Source organism: Taeniopygia guttata, chromosome Z (genome assembly GCF_048771995.1).
Source record: "Taeniopygia guttata chromosome Z, bTaeGut7.mat, whole genome shotgun sequence".
Taxonomy (NCBI): Eukaryota; Metazoa; Chordata; class Aves; order Passeriformes; family Estrildidae; genus Taeniopygia; species Taeniopygia guttata.
Genome location: NC_133063.1, coordinates 56,465,708 through 56,484,993, shown reverse-complemented (window position 1 = coordinate 56,484,993; position 19,286 = coordinate 56,465,708). Strand labels below are relative to the sequence as shown.

At 38.9% G+C, this 19,286-nt stretch overlaps 1 protein-coding gene across 12 annotated transcripts in view; it reads left to right on the top strand.

Moving 5' to 3' along the window:
• PDE4D (phosphodiesterase 4D) overlaps positions 1–19,286 on the top strand; it is a 527,299-nt gene that overhangs the window by 463,992 nt on the left and 44,021 nt on the right. For all 12 annotated transcript variants that reach the window (XM_072922389.1, XM_072922391.1, XM_072922390.1 and 9 more), the window contains one exon: positions 14,217–14,329. In XM_072922389.1, the coding sequence (XP_072778490.1) occupies positions 14,217–14,329 (113 nt within the window). The remainder of the gene's footprint in view (positions 1–14,216; positions 14,330–19,286) is intronic.

Here is a 19,286-nt window from a genome sequence, read left to right as displayed (position 1 = left end):
CACCATACATTTAGATAAACTGAATTTTCAGCTGTTATTCTTGCTTTCAAAAAGTTATACTGATGACACCTGTGAGCATATGAATGCAACTCTTATGTGAAATCTTACTCAAAAACGTTGAGTATTTCTTCCACTTGATCTTCATCTGTAAGGAATTATATAATTTTTGTGGGAGTTCTTTTCATGTTACAATACTCCATACGTTAACGATGAGGAGCTGGAAGGCATGATGAGGATGCTTGCCAAAAATAATTGGCTTCTACTGTGTGGAGCAGCTCAAATATTGTATTGCACTATTTAATTTGGGTGTTCATATTGCCTGTAGTTCAAAGCATTTCATTAATCTGCAGCAACAAGCTGAGCTTCCTTTGGGCTGTCTGCTTACATATTTACTGAGCAAGCTACATGCAGCACTTGAGAAAGGATTGTCATTTCCAGGTATGGACAGAGCTCTCTTTGGAATATAAGAAATTAATCGGAGTCCTTTTCTTTCCATTTTTTTTTCCTAATGTTTGTCATATTCTGCCAATCATTCTTGTGGTTTTCTATTAAATCCAAAAACCTCTTTGCTGGCACGTGGAGGTAGATGGCATGAGTAGCTGTGGAGCTCACTGTGGGTTGGTAAAAGGATTGTTATATCCTAATATACATGCTATTTATTAAACTTTAGCAGTATTCTCAAAAGCAGGCTTCTGCCAGTTCAGATTTGTCATCTGTAACATTAGAGTTCTTTGGTTGGTTGAATCTGTCTTGTTTTCTTGTCTCCAAACACTTTTTTTGTGCTTCTCCTGCTCTTTATCTATACATATTCCTTTAGACTCCACCCTAATATTTTTCTTCTTCAGCTTGAAGGGATGAAAGAGATTGAAGGTGCATTTCTACTCATCCTCAAGTTAAAACCCAAGCACTTTAAACTACTTAGGTCTTTACCTACCCACAGTCAAAGCAAAGATCATCTGAATTCTAGAAGAACTTATGAGTAGGCCTCAGAATTTTACAGGACAGAATATCTGTAGGAATAATTCAGGTTGGACAGGGATCTAAACACACTGATCCAGTTGAAGATGTCTTTGTTCATTTCAAGAGGTTTGGATTAGACAACCTTTAAAGGGTCCCTTCCAACTTGCTTCATGATTCTCTGAATCTATGAAACATCTCTGACAGGAGGTAAAAAATATGCAACTTTGATGACTGTAAGGTGCATGTGGTTTACTTGACTGAACCATCCCAGAGGAGAAAATCAGATTGTCTGATTTTGTACACAGCACATACCTTCCTGCTGTGAACTCTGCAGCACAGAGTCCAGCACAGTCTCATCCCATGACTCTTCATTTTAGACACAGGAGGGTGGCCCAAGCTGCAGTTCACCACCTTCCTGTGCCTGGCAAGCAGGGCCATCAGCACTCAACCAAGCCCAGGGACTGTTATTTCTCTCTGAGAAAAAATATTGTGTTGATAACAAACTGTTTTAAGGTTTGTGCTAATATAAGGTAATTTTGTAGATTATGTAAAACACTCATTTTTGGCTTTCACATTTAAATACCTTGACCATTTGTCTAAACTCGCTGGAACACATGGCTTGTCCTGTTTACTGGACTAACTTTACAGACTTATCTTCTTACTCCTGAGATTGAATTTATTTGTATAAACAAATGTAAGCTACAGGCCACATCCTCACCTACAGTAAATCAGTGTTCCACTATTAAAATCTGATGTCTACCTATTGGCTAAGATGTAGCCATTTATTTTTCCATTATTTCCTTTGCAGAGATGTACTGTGTTTTAGAAAATAAGGTGTTAAAAACCTATACCTCCGCATACAAAACACTCACCTTGCCTTAAGAGTGACCTTTACACTGAACCAAATGGACTTTAAATCAGAACACTTTTCCGTATTTAAGGTTAAGACAGGCTGCAAAACCCATTAAGAAGCAATCTAGAGTCACAACAATAGTTCGGTCACAGAGGTTAAGAGAATTTACCTGATAATCAAAGCCTGAATTAAAGTTTCCTTTAGCAAAATGTTCAGCTACTTGTTCTAGATTGCTATGTGTTTGTTTTTAATGAGCACATGTTTCTTTAAAAATAATCAGTTTTTAATTGATTCTGATCACTTGTGGTGTTTCTCAGGACTCAGAATTGGGCCTGTTCAGTATCTTTATTGATTATCGGAATTATGGGATTTGGTGTACCCTCAGTACTCCAAAATTTGTAATCAGTTTGGGAACCACATCATCTTGGATAGTAGTGTTGGAAGGCTTTATCGAGGGTCTTGGAGATGTGAGATAGATGGGTTGAAACTGACAGTATGAGGTTCAACAAGGCCCAGTGCTGGGTCCTGCCCTTGGGTCACAGCAGCCCCAGGCAGTGCCACAGGCTGGGGCAGAGTGGCTGGAAAGGACCTGGGGGTGCTGGTGACAGCAGCGGAACATGAGCCAGGGTGTGTCCAGGTGGCCAAGAAGGCCAATGGCATCCTGGCCTGGATCAGCAATGGTGTGGCCAGCAGGACCCAGCACTGGGCCTTGTTGAGGTGAGGCCATATCTGAAAAAAGATCAAAAAACAAAACACAACCACCATTGTCATTTTCCAACCTCTATTCATCAGTCCTTCTATCACTCCTGACAACTCTGGAGTCACACTTCGGTGAAATTCTGTTTTGTTTCAGTCAGTGGGAGTTATGAACAAGAATTCATCAGAGTTGTGGCTTTAGCTGCTGTTTTCCTGCTGAAAAGTTTTATAATCTAATGGCTATTCTCCAGTTTATAACATTTTCCCTTTTGGAAAGTTCATTGTCTCATTTTGGAGTCTGACCAAATTGAGCATCTCTTCTTGTTTTATAGCTAATTTCATTCTTTTTTAATCCTTTCCTATAGGAAATTCAATCCTCATTGAATTTCATTATCTACCACAATTACTTCCAAAACAATCAAAGAAAATTTTCATCATAACTATATTTGGTATTTTTACACTCCTCGTATCAGGGACTTCCCTCTAGCAGGTACAATAAGCTTGATGTGCATGTTGCTGGACACCAGTGCCCAGAAAACCTGCTCTATCACTCCTTCCTTCAACTGGACAGGAAGAAAAAGAATAAGAAATGGGTCAGAGGTTGAGATAAGGCCAGAAAGAGATTACTCATTGGTTACCATCACAGGCAAAACAGGCTCAACTTGGGAAAATTAGTTTAGTTTATTAACAGTCAGATCAAAGTAGGATAATGAGAATTAAAACTCAGATCTTAAAATCTCAGAATCTTAAAATCACCTTTCTACCTTGTCCCCTACTTCCTGTGCTTAACTTTTTTCCCAGTTTCCTCTACCTCTTCCTCTCCAGTGTTGCAGGGGAGTGGGTAATGGAGGTTATGGTTAGTTTGTTACACATTGTTTCTGTCACTACTTCTTCCTCAAGGCAGGACTCCTTCACCTGCTCCATCATGGGATATCTCCCATGGGAGACAATTCTCTGTGTACTTCCCCGGTGTGAGCCCTTCCCACTGACTGCAGTTCTTCACAAACTGCTCCAGCATATGTTGCTTCCACAGGTTGCAGTCCTTCAGGTGCAGCCTAATCCAGCATGGGTCCCCCACAGAGTCACAGGTCCCTGCTAGGACCTTACTCCAGCACAGGTTTCCTATGGGGTCACAGTTGACTCCCAGATATCCAGCTGTTCCAGCATGGTTCTTCTCCATGGGCTTCAGCTGCTTCCCCATGCCTGCACCACGGGCTGCAGGAGAGTCTCAGCTCTAGCACCCAGAGCACCTCCTGTCCTTCCTTCTAAACTGACCTTGGTGTCTTCAAGGCTGCTCGTGAGCATATCCTCGCCCCACTCTTTTCTGGTAACAATTTGCTTCTGCACAATAACTTTTCCACTCAAATACAGTCTCCCAAAGGTATTGACACTGTCATTGACAGACTCAGCCTTGGCCCATGGTTGATCCATCCTGGAGTTGCCTGGCATTGCTTAATAATATAGTTTAAAAGTTGTATGTATCTTATTTTCCAATGCTTGCATTTTAACTGATGACTGATGACATTTAAAATGCCTATGCTTCCCTGAAAAATGTTGAAAGACTTATATTTCCCTTGGGTAAACTGATTTCACCAGCAACATGTAGAGGAGCTCTGCTCCAGTCAGCTGCTGATGCTCTAATTCTTCAGGAGAAAAGTGGTTTTTGCCCCCAGATCTCAGGACATTTTATTTTGATTGTAAATGCAAGCTCTGGAAATGTTCAAGTCCACATATGAATTTTGTTACTGGGACTAAAACTGTTGCTTTTTTTTCCTTCTTTAAAAAAATGTTTTGATAACTTCCATGATTCAGTTTTGTGTTTTGTATGTTAAATCATATTACTTGGGTTGGGGTTTTTTTAATTCTCTATTTTGATTTTTATTTATTATGTTCTTTGTCTTTTATATTATCCTGTGGTTTGGCACAAAGCAAAATGAGAAGAAAAATTATACTGGTCACTTGCCGATCTAGAAGGGAAGAAGCTTCCTATTTATCCATATCAGAAGAATATTAACAGAAAAAAAACTAGGGGAGAAGACCCAGAATTTTTATTATTTGTACCATCTAATCCTGAATATGTCTCTTGAGTACTACTAGAATAATATTTTGAATATATTTATAAGTAGTTATGCTAAAACCAAGGATATTATAAAAATATTGATGACAATAGTAAAAGTTCTGTTAGAATTACCTAACTAAAACCACAGTTTATCTACCATCTTAGTTTTATACTTGAGGCAAAAGTATTATTCACTTCTTCAGCACTGTCACAGAGAAGTATGGAATTTTACAAGAGATGGAGGAGAAGATCTTTGCATTTTGTAGAGCAAGGATCTGATTCAGCACATATTCACTGGGAATAATCTGTCAAGAGTATCCATTCAGACAAGAATTTCACATTTTTCCATTGTCATTAGTAGGGCCTGAGAGTTCAGTGATAAGGAGTGTGTTGTTAACCTAAAGGCTGATTCAGATACCACTTGACTGAGAACAAAGCTTTAAAAATTAAATAAAAACTAAATAAATATTGAAGCTAAAAGTGATGTTGGCTAGTTGTCTCTGTTCTTATTTTAGGGAAGAGTGCAAAAGCCTAGCCCTGTGCTATGTAAATACAACCCAGTTAATTGTGTGTGGGGGCAAGAACAGCTTCACCGAAAAAGAGGAAACTTCATTCATGCCGCTGCCCTTTTTTCTGCTTTCAGAAATAAAGATGATTGGATTTGTGTGTTCTTGTATTTCTCCTTTTGCTTTGTTGGGAAGAAAGCATTCTTCTTGCTACACAGCCGGGGCAAGGCTGAGAATTTTCCACTCTCTTGCAATATCTGAGGTTCTGAGATAAAACCCCTCTCTGCTCAGTCTTGCCATCCCTTAAAATACTTTATCTTAGCAATATCAGGCATCTCTCTTTCAAATTAGAATTAACACCAAAAACAGTGGGACACTTTATTCCCTTAGGAAATAGGTGTTTATTGCCAACAGACACTTACTAACTTTTGAAATCACTGACCACTGCTAGCTAAATCTGATAGTGAGGCAATGATTTATTAAATGTATTAAGTAGAAACCCTGCAAAAATTGTGAATTTGTAGAAGAGCATATTAACGCTGTCTTCAAACAAACAAATAAACACCCACAACATGCAGTTTGAGCACATTTCTTATTAGACACCAGAGGATTTATATGAAGAACAGACAAAGTGAATGCCTTAACTCTTGAAAAGGTTTCATTCAGTTTTCCTCCTTTATCAGACACCATAAATTCTACTCAGGTTTTTGGCAAAGACAAAGACAGATAAAACTTTTTTAGACTTTGGCGTGTATATATTTTTCCTTAGTCTGAGTGAGCTCAGTCTGCACCACTGCATGTCAGGGAGTTCAGCAGTCAACTACACAAAGACACAAAAACTTAAGGAAACAGACTTTATCTGCTTTTGTACTTACCAATAAATTTATTTTTATTTTATTCCACAGTGATATCTTAATATGTATTTGTAAAGTTTCTGAAGGACACCCAAACCCACATAAAAGATATAATGAAGCTCTTTCCCAGATAAAACCCCCAGTTTTCACATTTAACTTGATCTAAGCAAGTTCCAGTTGATAATAAACATTTTCCTGCAGAACAGAGTTGCTAGGTTTTTAAGCTATTGACCTCTCCAGCAAAACCAATAGTAATCTGCTTAAAAGTGAAGCTGATGACTTCTAATGAGCACTTTTTGATAAAAACTTGAGCTGTTTATATGTCCTAAGAAAGCCAGAAAACAACACTGTGGTCTTTTTAATAGTGAAATTTTACACATTTACATTTAGTGATTTTTATCTCTTGCTTTCATCATAATGTCCATACCAATATAGATGAAAAGAGCTCTTCAGCAAAATCCTGATGGAAACAGTATAATATCCTTTGATCCCTTCTAGCAAGGACAAAGACTATTACAGAATTACAAACATGACAGCATTGCCATTTGAACCACCCACTTTTTTAAAAAAATGGCTTTTATTTTCTCAATTGCTAATTTAACTGCAGAATGGTGGAAGATGAAAGGGACTTCTGCAGGCCACATAGTCCAATCCCCCTGCTTAGGCAGTGCCAGCTGTAGCTGGTGGCCTAGATTATGTCCTGATCGTTTTTGAAGATTTACAAGCATAGAGACTCCACAGAACAACCTGTGCCACTGTTCAGTCACCCTCGCAGTGAAAGTTTTGCAATGTTCAGAGGGAACACCCTGTTTAGTTTGTTGTCTCTGAATTTTTTCCATTTTGAACACCTTTCACTTCTCTCATTATGCTGAATCAACGGCAGTATTCCGCTTGGAAAGAAACTGGCTTACAACTACAGCAGAAACTGATTTGAGGATATATCCTCTCCAGTAGAAGAAATATTTTTTCTATGATATAAAAATAAGATAAGAAAGCAACTTGAGCAATGAATCTGTTACTGAACTCCTTGTTGACAAGAGAATATAATTGACACAATTCTCTCATAGTTGTTAGGAGAAAAAGAGATTTTAAAAAGAAACAGACCTTTTTTCAAAACTAAGTTTTTTCATGACAAAAGCAATAAAAATACATTAAAAGGACATTGTGCTACATGAGCTACTTGAAAATCAAGAACGTCCTTCTTTTTCTTAATTTTGGGCAAGTTGATTGCTTGATGAAAAGGCATACTTCTTTTTGTCAGCGAGTAAGTGACAGTGGTCCTACTGCAAATTCTTATGGGCAGTGGAGTAAGGAATGTGTTAGTACTTTGCCAAATTGGTCAGAGGGAAAAGGAGCACTGGGTAGGGATGAGTGGTAACAAAAAATACATTCATTTGGCCTTGCTGGATATTTGATAATAGCAAAGAGTGGATTTAAACATTCACACTGCAAAATTTTTGTGTGTTTTGTCATTGAGACAGTATATTATTTAAATATACTGTCTACACTCTATGCATGTTTTCCTGCTTGGCTTCAAGAGAAAACACTTTTTTAAATACATATTCTGCCTTAGTGTGGCATCTTAAGACTGTTTGTTTAGACAAATTTGTAAATACTTCATGCAGAAATTCTTGTAGACTTTGGGGCAAATTATATCAGTATGAGTAACTTTGTTCCAGACTTTTTTTCCCAAGAAATACATAAAATGATTACAGAAACAAAAAAAAGCCACTACAAGTTAGCAGTCCCACACAGAGATACTAAACCACATAGTGAGAAGCTAATGATACAACTCTTTATTTAAAGGAATCAGAAGTGGTTTATTTACACTGAACTAACTTTTATAAGCCTGTTTCAAGAGCCCTGTAAGTTCTTCCTAGGTTTCTGCAGTGTTTTTGTTACCTGGTTTCATAACAATATGAACATATACTTTTTATCCTTTTGCCCTTGACATAGAGTCTTAGTATACAGAGATATTGTTGCATGAGATATTTGGTTTGTTCTAAGGCCATGAGAGAAATAAAATCTGTTTCAGGAATAAAAATTACCTTTTCCTAGATCCTCATTTAATATGTGTTTTGTTTGTACAATTCTTTATGCACTCCTTTTTTATTATGTAACTATGATCAAGTAATTTGACAAGTTGAGCATAACTGGAATTTATAATTTTCCTCCTATTATACCCTGAAAGTTTCTACCTTCTCTGTTCAAGGAGATAAGACAGTTTTCACAGCCTAAGGCTAGTGCTACTTGTATAAAGCAGTATATCCTTGTCATTTGGACAGTCTCTCTATGTGTAAGGCTACCAACATGTATAAGGAATATTTTTTTTACTTTGAGAAGAAACTTGGAAATATTCCTAGCATGGAAAAAATGAGGGTTATGAGTGGGACCATAAAGACACTTGCTGAGAAACTGCTGCAGCTGAGTGGTTTTCCCAGATGCTCATTCTAAAATCTGATCAGGGGTATTGGTTTGTCTGATTGTGGAGAGATGAGCACAAATTTCTAGATGTTGAACAAAAGTGTCTTTCATAATTACATTTTATCAACAGTAACAATGTGAACACTCCATAAAGGTAGCCTTTTAAGTCACAATACGTGTGATTTTCTCAGTAGATATAAAAAAAATAAATTGCAAGAAAATCGATACTATTTTTGTGCTGAATAAGAGCTAACATGCCTAGAATTAATAGAAACTATCAATATTAACTAAATATATCAGTCACTTCAATTTTAGGTCATCAGTTAAATCCCTAAGTATGATCATCCTCATTTACAGAAGAACTTATTGATTTGAACCACTCAGGATTTTATTGAAATGGTACTTGTAAGAGAAATTGAAAATCTTGGTTGCAACTCTGTTGCTCCAAACTTCAAGCAATAGGCTGGAGAGCAAAAAGATGGGTGGAAAATTCAGGTATGATGTCCAGGGCTTGAATCTCACAGTAGATCATAGAATCATAAAATTGTTTGGGTTGGAAGATCAGCTACTTCTAAACCCCCTGCCATAGGCAAGGCCACTTTTTACCAGACCAGATTTCTCAGAGCTCTATCCAACATGGCTTTGAACACTTCCAGGGTGGGGCATCCACAGCTTTCCTTGGCAACCTGTTCCAGTATCTAACCACCCCTGCAATAAAGACATCCTTCCAATACCTAATCTAAACCTACTTTCCTTCAGTTTGAAGACATTCCCCCTTGTCCTGTCACTACATTCACTTGTAAAAAGCCTCTCTCCATCTTCTTTGATGGTTCTCATCAGGTACAGGAAAAACACAATTAGGTCACCCCAAAGACTCTCTTTTGCAGGCTAAATTATCCCAACACAGTCTTTCCTCATAGGAGAGGTGCTCCACCCCTCTGATCATGCTGGTGGATCATGCTTGTGGCCTCCTCTGGACTTGCTCCAGCAGTTCCATGTTCTCCCTCTGCTGGGACCCCAGAGCTGATGCAGCACTGCAGGTGGGATCTCACCAGAGCAGAGCAGAAGGGCAGAATCCCCTCCCTCCCCTGCTGCCCATGCTGCTTTGGATGCCCAGGACATGTGTGGCTCTCTGGGCTGTGAGTGCCATAGCTGGGTCATGTCCAGCCTCTCAGCCACCAGCCACCCCAAGTCCTTCTCCCAAGAGGTGCTCTGGATCTGTTCATCCCCAGCCTGTGTTGGAACCAGGGATTACCTCAACCGTGATGCAGCACAAGCACATGGGCTATTAAATCTCATGGAGTTCCCATGGGCCACGTGTTCCCAACTTGTCCAGATCCCTTTTGATGACATCCCATCTTTCAGGTGTGTCAGCAGCACCACTCAGCTTGGGTTCATCTGCAAATTTGCTGAGGGTGCACTTGATCTCTCCGTCTACGTCACTGATGAAGATATTAAATAACTCTGGTCCCAGTACTGACCCCTGGGGGCACCACTTGTCACTGATGTCTGCTGGGATTCTGAGCCCTTGGCCACAACCTCTGGATGTGACCATCTAACCAATTCATTATCCATCCAATGATCCCCTTCTCCAATTCATCTCTCTCCAGCTTAGAGAGCAGGATGATGTGAGGGACCATGTCAAAAGATTTACAGAAGTCCAGGACATCCACACCCCTTCCTTTGTCCACTGACACAGCCAGTCCACTACAAAAGGCCACTGGATTGCTCAGGCAGGACCTGCCCTTGGTGAAGCTGTGCTGGTGTCTCAAGTCACCTCCCTGTCCTCCATGTGCCTTGCACAGCTTCTGGGAGGATTTGTTCCATGATCTTCCCAGGCACAGAAGTAACCTTGACAGGTCAGTAGTTGCCAGGGTACTCTTTCTGCCCTTTTTAAAGATGAGAACAATGTTTCCCATTTTCCAGTCATAAAGGACTTCTCAGCTGACTGCCATGACTTTTCAAATATCATGGAGAGTGGCTTGGTAACTATATCAGGCATTTAGTTGAAGACTCTGGGGTGTATCCCATTAGGTCCTATAGACTTATCTGTGTTAGAGGTCCTTAGGTAGTCACAAACCTGATCTTCCCTTACAATGGCTTTACTATCCCAGTCCCCATCCATCTGTCCTCTCAAGAGGTGTGCAAAGAGAGAAATGAAGATTGTGACAAAAACTTGGCAAGTACCTCAACTTTCTTTTCATCTGTTGTTACCAGTTTATTTTTAGCACCGTTTATCAGGGGGTACACACCTTCTTTGACTTTCCTTTTCTGGTTAGATCTTCCGTTCATTTAGCCTCAAGGTTTTCAGATCTTCTTCCAGCAGCCTGCAGATTCAAAAGACAGTACACATGCCAAGACTCTCTGGATCACATCACTGCTCAGCAGAGTTCTTGTCTTGCCTCCAAGACACTCCCATTTTAAGGCATGTTGTCAAAGCCTTCACTGTGTGCTTGCTGAGTCAACTCTTTTCCAGGATCTTTGCATCACTTAGATGATCTCAACTGATCAGACAATAATGAAGAATCTGTACTTATTTTTTGATTTTGCTGTTTTGAAATTCATTAAAATACTACAAAGATTACTACAAATACACTTGAGTGCCTCTCTACTTGAGCGGAAAAATAATAATATTGCTCTTTGTTCTCCAGGAGTAGCAGAATAACTACTATCACAATATAGTAATAATTATATTACTATATTATATATAATGAATTATATTTATGAACTAATATATGAAAATCATGACAAACCATTATGTAAAGTGGACACTCTACATAAGTATTGCCATGTAGTAATTTTTTCCCTTCAAAATTTTTGAACAGGAATTGTTCCCAAATGACCATGTGAGTTAAAGTACAGCCATCTATGGTGATGTGTTGGGCACTGTGCTAAGAATCAAGACTTCCATAAACACAGACAATAGAATACGCTTTAAAAAAAATATCTGTGCAGTGCCAAATGATTATGGTAGAGCTTTTTTTTTTCTGCTAGCCTTTCTTTTTTTTTTTTTTCCTATGTGCCATACTGAAAGCTACATATATTGGAATTGCCTCTAACCTGTAAGCTGAAAAGAGAACACTTGCTGTCACTTCCGTTTTTCTAAAAGCATATACAAAATAACATGCAAATTCTTAAAGCAGCTGGTGTTAAAATGTCTCTTCCTCATATTAGAGCTCATTGAGACATTAAAGAACCTTTGAGATTTCAAGATGCTTATAATTTTTAGAAGTCATTCTGTTTCAAGACTTCATCATCTGGGTGGGGAAGCTTGATCACGTGTCTAAAACAAAAAAATCCTATTGGTAGATCAGTCCTGGATCTAATTACAGGATACTACCTTAGAGGTAACAGAGAAGTCAGAAACAGTGTTTTGAGGTTCTCAAAGCTGCACAGCTGATAATTATTCTTTTATTCTTAGCTTAGTGGCACCAGAGTGTTATATTTGAAAAGCTGTTAACCTCAACATTTTCCACCACATTGTATAACAACAAAAGTATGGGCCAAATTTAGACCTTTGGTACTGTTCAGAAAAAAGCTTTCCTACGGTTGTTCTGCCCTTCAGAACTGCAGGTGTGCTTGTTTGATGGGTACTTTGCCATCATTTAGAAAACCTTTTATTTCCATTTAAGATTGGTCTGACAGCTCTGAGTTCTAAGAATTGTCAGGAGGTGCCGAGTCAAGCAAATCTTAAACCTAGCATTGGCCATCAGAATTTTACCTAGCCTGAGTGGTCAGTCAGGTCCCCACAGCAGTCACAGACTCTTGAAGTGTGGCAGTCTGAAGTGGGAGATTCTAAGAAGCAACCTGAGGGTGATGTACTTGTGAGTGATTGATTCTGCTTTCTAATGTTCTTTGAGATGTACTGGTAAGGTAAATAGTAGACAAAGATTCCTGAATGTAAGGTGCCATTGATAATGTATATATCTGTGCTAAATTTATTTAAATATTTTATCCCTTGAATTTATATTGTTGTTTTCATATTTGGGGAAAAAAAAACCTTATCTACATGCTCTCTTAAATATTATAAGGGATGTTAAGAAGGAAGATCTTGTAAAGAAAAACATGGTTCCCAATACCTGATTTTCAAGAATTACTGTTGGGCAGGCTTCAGACTAGCAGGAGAATATCATAAAAATTTATTTTACTGTGTTCAAGAACTAGTGATCTGTGATATGTGTTGTATTAAAGACCATCATAGATTCTCTTTCAGTAGATAAACAGGCTGGAAATCCTGACTTTATTGGCCAGGGAATTCCTTTGGATGAGAGAGCATTTGTAGTAAGTATGCATCTGAAGGACAGAGTTTACAATTTAATGGGAAGTGTTTTTGCTGAGTGTTGGTTAATGTGTTTACTGAAGTGGCAGGCACTGCAAAATTTTCCTTTAAATGGTTCTGCCAATTAATCTCCATTCAAACTTCTTCTTGTGTTACTTTTTTTTTCAGATGATAGTGAACTTTATTCAAAAGTGTATGGTGTTTTTGCAATAGCCACAAGTATGTGAAGTTTAAAAGTTGTGAGGAAACTTGAAGTTTCTAAGCATGTGTTCAGAAACATAACAAGATACAGGTCTAGCATCCAGGATGCTGTACAGTAATGCACTGAGCTATTTGGCAGTAGTCCATCCTGGGATGTTTTATTTGAAAAGGAGTTTTAGTTAATTTATTTTCCTGATTTTTTTGCTTGTCTGACATTTTGAAAATGAGGTTAATTTGATGTGAAACAAGTTAAGAGAGATGTTATAGATGTGAAACAAGTCAAGGGAAATGTTATAGATGTTCATAATCAGTGTACCGAAGAAGCATTTCTCTGCCTTGGACGAATATTTGCATGTAGCTGATCTAGATGTGTAGATGCCAGCAGTTTCAAAACTTGATGCTTCAGATATACAGCTTGCAAGATGGGATACCTGGGCTAAAATTCACTCAGCTCTGAGTTCAATGTGGAGAAGCATTCTTGCCTTCAGATCTATGTTAGAATAAAAAATAGCCAGGCTTGGTAGGTGAGGCTTGCAAACTGTATATAGGATTATTTTTCTAAAATTATTTGCAAACTGATAACAGATTTCCTGTTGTTGGGGAGTTTCTGAAGAATGGTATGTCTTCCTGTCTTTAACTGAAACATCTGCAAGACAGTTAGTTCCAACTGAATATTTAGCAGTTTAGGTTAAACCATGTTTTTTCCATACCATTATTTGGTTCATTTTCCATATTGTGCTCCTATACCCAGTTTCAAAACCTTTTCCTCTGCTCTTTTATGCTTACAGCCAACGTGCAATATTTTGTGCCTGCTCTAGCACACACACACACACACAGACTTTGGGTTAGAACAAATACAACTGCAGCTCTATGAGCACTCCTTTGACAGCTGGCGCTTCGGCGGGTCGGCGTTGTTCGGGGCGCTTTCTTACACTTTGTCCCACGTTTCTATAAAGGTTACCCGGCTAATTTCTGATGGTGCCGCGGTCGGTAGGTAAGAGAAGGACGGAGAGGACGGCTCAGCGCTCTGCCGGCGGAGCGCGGATGGCAGAGGGTGCCCCCGGCAGCCGCGTCCCCGCGCTGTCCGCGGCGCCGGGCGCGGAGCGGGGCCGGACGCCTCCCTCGAGGGGGCGGCGCTGCGGGCGGCAGCGGCCCCGGGCGGGCGGCGAGCAGCGGCGAGGGGCGAGCCCGGCAGGACCCGAGTTACTTGCCCGGTGCCTCCGCGGAGCGCGGCCTGGCGGAGGGGCAGGGCGGCCCGGCGGAATGAGGGAGCAGCGCCCGTGCCCGGGCACCGGGCAGCAGCAGAGGATGGGCGCGCTGGCGCTCCCCTTGAGCCCCGTGAAACGCCTGCGAACTGAGCCCTCCTTTCCCTGTCTTTTCGCAGAGGAGGCCTACCAAAAACTGGCTAGCGAGACCATGGAGGAGCTGGACTGGTGCCTGGACCAGCTGGAGACCCTGCAGACCAGGCACTCCGTCAGCGAAATGGCCTCGAACAAGGTAGGAGCCCGCGGGCTCGGCCCCGCCGCCCCGGTCGCCGCTGCGCGCAGCTCGGGGATCGCGGCAGACGGGGCTGTGCAGGGTCAGGAGCGGCCGGAGGGGCCGGGGCGCTGGACCGGCCCCGGGCGGAGAAACTTGACCTGGACAAGCAGTGTCCAAACACAGGTTTGGGAGTGGATGCGGGTTCTGTTGTGGTTTTATACACCAATTCTTTTAAATTTCAGTGCAAGTTGTGAAAGTGATGCCCGTTTTGTAAAGCTAAACTGGGTTTTTTTTTGTGTGTGTTAGTTAAAGAAGAGATTGTTCAGGGTTATTGGCAATTATCTCTTCAGTTGCTCCTTCTTTTCACAGAACCCCATAAGAATTAGGGATCTTTCCTAGAAACGGTGTAGAAAGTAGTATGAAAGGTGATAAAGATAGTTCATGAGCCCAGAGGAGCTGTATGGTGGATTCTACTTGTAAACAATGATGATGACAGCTCTCATAATGCTATTTATTATGAAAGAACATGCTCTCAACCAAAGTACCATCACAATAGACACCTACATCCAGAGGTGTGCTTCTGCAAAAGAGTGCGCACTTCCTTTGCATCCTGGAAGCTGAGGATTTGCATTATCTGGGAACTCTGTGCCAGGATCTGCTATGGTCTGTATGTGTTTCGGTTTTGCAGTTTGAAATTAAGTTTCGACATCTTTCATCCACAAGTAAACTTTTCTTTCCTGATTTTTATTTGTAAGAAATATACAGGTACATTTCTGCAGTTTTGGGGGTTTTTTAAGGTGAATTAATAAAAGTGTTGTGTTACTTCAAAATTTATTTTTATATTTTTCATCAACTGAGTACTTGAACAGACACATATACAATTAGAAATTGTAAGAAAGCTTTAATTAAACAAGCTAGTTTTGCTACTCTTATGTTTGCAAAGGCAGATGATGATATTTTATCATCTTTTAACCATTTCAGTTGTAATTAATATTTTAAGTTGGAAGATAGTTTTTTTTTTTCTTTTGGTTTTTTTTTTTTTTTTGACGCAGTTTATGCCTTCTTAATACTCTACTGTCTTGCTTTGACTGCTTTTACCAAATATCTGCTCTTTGTTATTGACTGTTTTCAAATTCCTGTTGAAGTGTGCCTGCATGCCAGATATGAAGTATCTGCACACTTGTGTAGTTTAATCCCACAGTGTAATATTCCCTGTGCTTTTCTTGGCTTTAGAGACTCCTAGCACCAATTCGATCTCTGTTTTAAGAGTTTTCTGCCTGGCATTATGTTATCCTCAGAACTGCATTTTCAGTTTTTATTGCAGCCGAAAGATCTTGTTACTCAGTACCTATTGTGTATGCATCGGTAAGTTACAAAGTCAACAGTTTCCAAGGCTGTTTCAGCACTGTATGAATCTGAGACTTTGTTTCCAAAGGGAGTGAGATCAGACCGACACATGCAACCTGGTCTTTTCTTGCTAACAAGTTTGAATACATGTGTATTTCCTGACTTGTGATGTTTGTATCACCATCCTTTCACAAAAATGCTGCATTTTCATCAAGTATTTATTTCTGAGCTCCCTATAATATATAAGATATGCAGTATATTTGATTAACAGTGAGGGTAAGAGCTGTTTCTAGAATGAGGTAAAATTCATTGCAAATCAATGTTTTTTCGGGGTTTGCCAATTATATTCAGATTTTTACAAAAAGAGGACATTTTAAAAATACAATTTTACAACTGATTTGCATCTGTAAGTAGACTCAGAGGTGATACTGAGTTTGATACTATGTTTTGTTTGTACTTGTCAGAGTAAGTAAGCATTTTTACTCTCTTTTTGGAAATCTAACTGCTTATATAAAAAATTGTGTTATCTTTCAAAGCTCCTCATTTAGGTGGTTTTTGTTTTTGTTGGTAAGATGATTTTAAAAACCAAAAGAACAGACAAAAAAGCCAAAAAATCCAAACCAACAACAACAAAGTCTAAATCTGTTCCACTAACCAGAATGTGAACAATCTTGAATATAAACCAGCAAGCCTATACCATAGTGTGAGAAAAATTAGCACAGGAGGATTTTAATTTTGGGGTACAGTAGGTTATTCTAAAGAATAATTTTAATTCTTATTACTGAAACATACCCAGCATTTATACAATACCTCCTATTGTAATATAACTTTAAACTTCCACCTCTCAGTGAGGCATATAGATAAATTACGCTATTTTACCTTATTGAGAAATGGAAGAAGAAAAGCTTTACTCAAGACTGCGAACATAGACTTCAGTACAGAACTCTAAGTGAACATGCAAGAGTACTCTGTTCTCTATCTGAAGAGTAGGTCCTGTAAAATTCAAGGAGAAAGTCAGGAAAAGGAATGTTGGTGGCACAGAAGAACATAATTTCTTACAGTGTTTCTCGCTTTCCTTTTGTCTGGATTTCTCAAAGACTGACTGATTGTTGGTGTGGTGTTTTTTCCCCTGGTCTTTCAGCTGCTTCCCTTACTTATTTCTCTCCCCTTTATTTTGTATGTGACAGAATTTTCATCAATATTGGTTTTCTTTATTTATGTGAAAAAATGCAAGATATAAGGGGTGGCATAAGAATTGAACTCTGCACTAGGTAAGAACTTTTGCCCATTGTGGAAAGGTTGCTGTAGTAGAGGGAAAAAAAAAAAAAAACAAAAACCCAAAACCAAAAAAACCCCAAAAAACAGTGTGAGAGCAGTATTTCTTGTCCTGAATGCTTAAAGTAATCCAGGGAGTGAGTCTTAACTCCAGTCCTCGTCTGTGCAGTGAGTTGACAGTCTGAACCCTTGGGTCAATGTGTTTGGAATTCCTTTACTGTTGTAATGCTTGCGTGGGACTAGCATTAGCGAATCCCAGTCCAGGGATATTTATTTTGTTTAGATACCCCTGATGCTCAGTTAGCAATAGTCTATGACGTGCCAGCTCACGGCTTCGGATGACAGAAAGTGGAGTGACGCAGGTACTTAAGAAGATCCTTCTTCTCCCTACTTAAAATTGATTAAAGCAGTAGTGACAGGGTGCTATCCACAACCTCTGGATGTGCCTTGGTATGTTGTGAGACTGTTACCCAAAAACATTGAAAGCAGGCTGTAGATCTCTTCTGTAGGAAGCCTGCTGTGATGCTTGGCTGCCTACATTACATCAGTATGACTGGAATATCCAGATGATTTCCCTTTTCCCAGCCATCTCAATGATACAAAGATTTCAAAATGCTTCCAGCCATTTCATGTGAAGTAACTGATGGATGGATCTCTGGTGCACCCATAGGCATGGTTTGTAAATCAATGTGATTTTGAAAGGACATAATATGTAGTTGTAGTGTCACTTGTCATTGTGTTTTCTGAATCTTATAGTACTTGGTCTTTACTTACATTGCTAGCTTCTGAAATTATGTACTAGCAAAGGAAAACCAGCTTTTCAAAAGTGCAGGAAGTTTGTCATCTTCATTCTCCTCTAGAAACCCTTCAAGGTTTTGAAAGGTTCCAAAGCAAACATGTAGGAAGCACCTTAAATTTATAAAATTGACTAAAATGCCTTTCATTTTTGGAGAACTGTCCAGTTTTCTGTATGATGTACTCTTAATATTGCCTGATGTTAGTGAACTGTAGCATTTTTGTGTTTTTCTGGATAATGCTTTCTTGAACAGATAAAAAATAATTTTAGGAAATAGTTCACAAATCTGGGTCATTAGAAATAGGATTCCAAGGCATAATTAGATGTCATTGTTTAACTTTTCACATTTCCTCATATCCCAACCCATATCACTTTTTGTTAGACTGAATTATGAGTAATATCTCCTGAAAAATATGGGGTATAGGAGACTAGTAACTTGTTGATTGTCATTTCTAACTTTAGATAGAGCTGCACTTTGATGCACATATACAAGCAAATGATATTTTAAATTTTCCAATTTGCAGAGAGATGATTTTATGGTTTTCTTTTTCTTTTTAATAGTTTTCTTTTTTTTTCCCTTATAGGTAGCATCCTTGCTGCTTTTTTTTTTTTTTTTTTTCTGCTAAATAATATTAAAGCAATATCTAATAGATTTTAAATACTCTGGGAGAACTGTCTTCTTCCAGTATGCAGTTTACCACTACCTAGTTTATGGATTCTGAGAGTTATTCTGTGATAGACAATACACAAATTAAAAATTCCAGTAATAAAGATGTAGCAACTCCTCTCTGTTAGTTAGCATTATCTGTAGATTAGTCAAAAATGGAGGAGTATGTATCATGAAACTTGTTTGCAAAAGTATATTTTCACTTCTGTAGTCATGATTATGCAAGCATCTCCTGTTGAATGCTTTATGTGTCTTAGTATCTGAATTTAGACATGGGAAAAGTTTCAAACTGATTAGTTTTTGTTTCAGCTTTAGCTCTCCTGCAGATGATGTTTTTTGCAGGATTTGCTAATAGCTGGTAAAGAGCAAGAGTATAGAAGATGTCAATCATTGGGCACTTCTTTCCCACTAGAAGTGCCAAGCGAATGCCTTTGTCCAGGAATCTCCTTTAGGTATTAGAGCAAAGAAAATTTTGATTTCATTTAGTTGGACTGCGTTTACTACAAATCTACTTTTTAAATATAGCCTTATAATTGCCCAGGTTGTATACCAGTATGTGCAAATGCTTATATATAGAGTAGCAGTCTATTTACAGACAGTTACTAGTGCTATTTACTTTTTAAAAACATATTTGAGATTTCTTTTGGTGATTTGAAAATACCCAAAGTATCAATTTTATCAACCAGCTAATGTCCAAAGCTTACCCTAATATAAACCAGGGCTTATATTTATAGTCCTGTACTTGTCACCTATTATGTAAATTTAAATAATAATCGTAATGATACTATATTTACCTGTAAATATTTAATGTAGATCAAAATGATACTTGAAGGCAACTTGAAATCTGTTCAGTTATTTTTTTTTTTTTTTTTACATTTCCTCATCTGCTA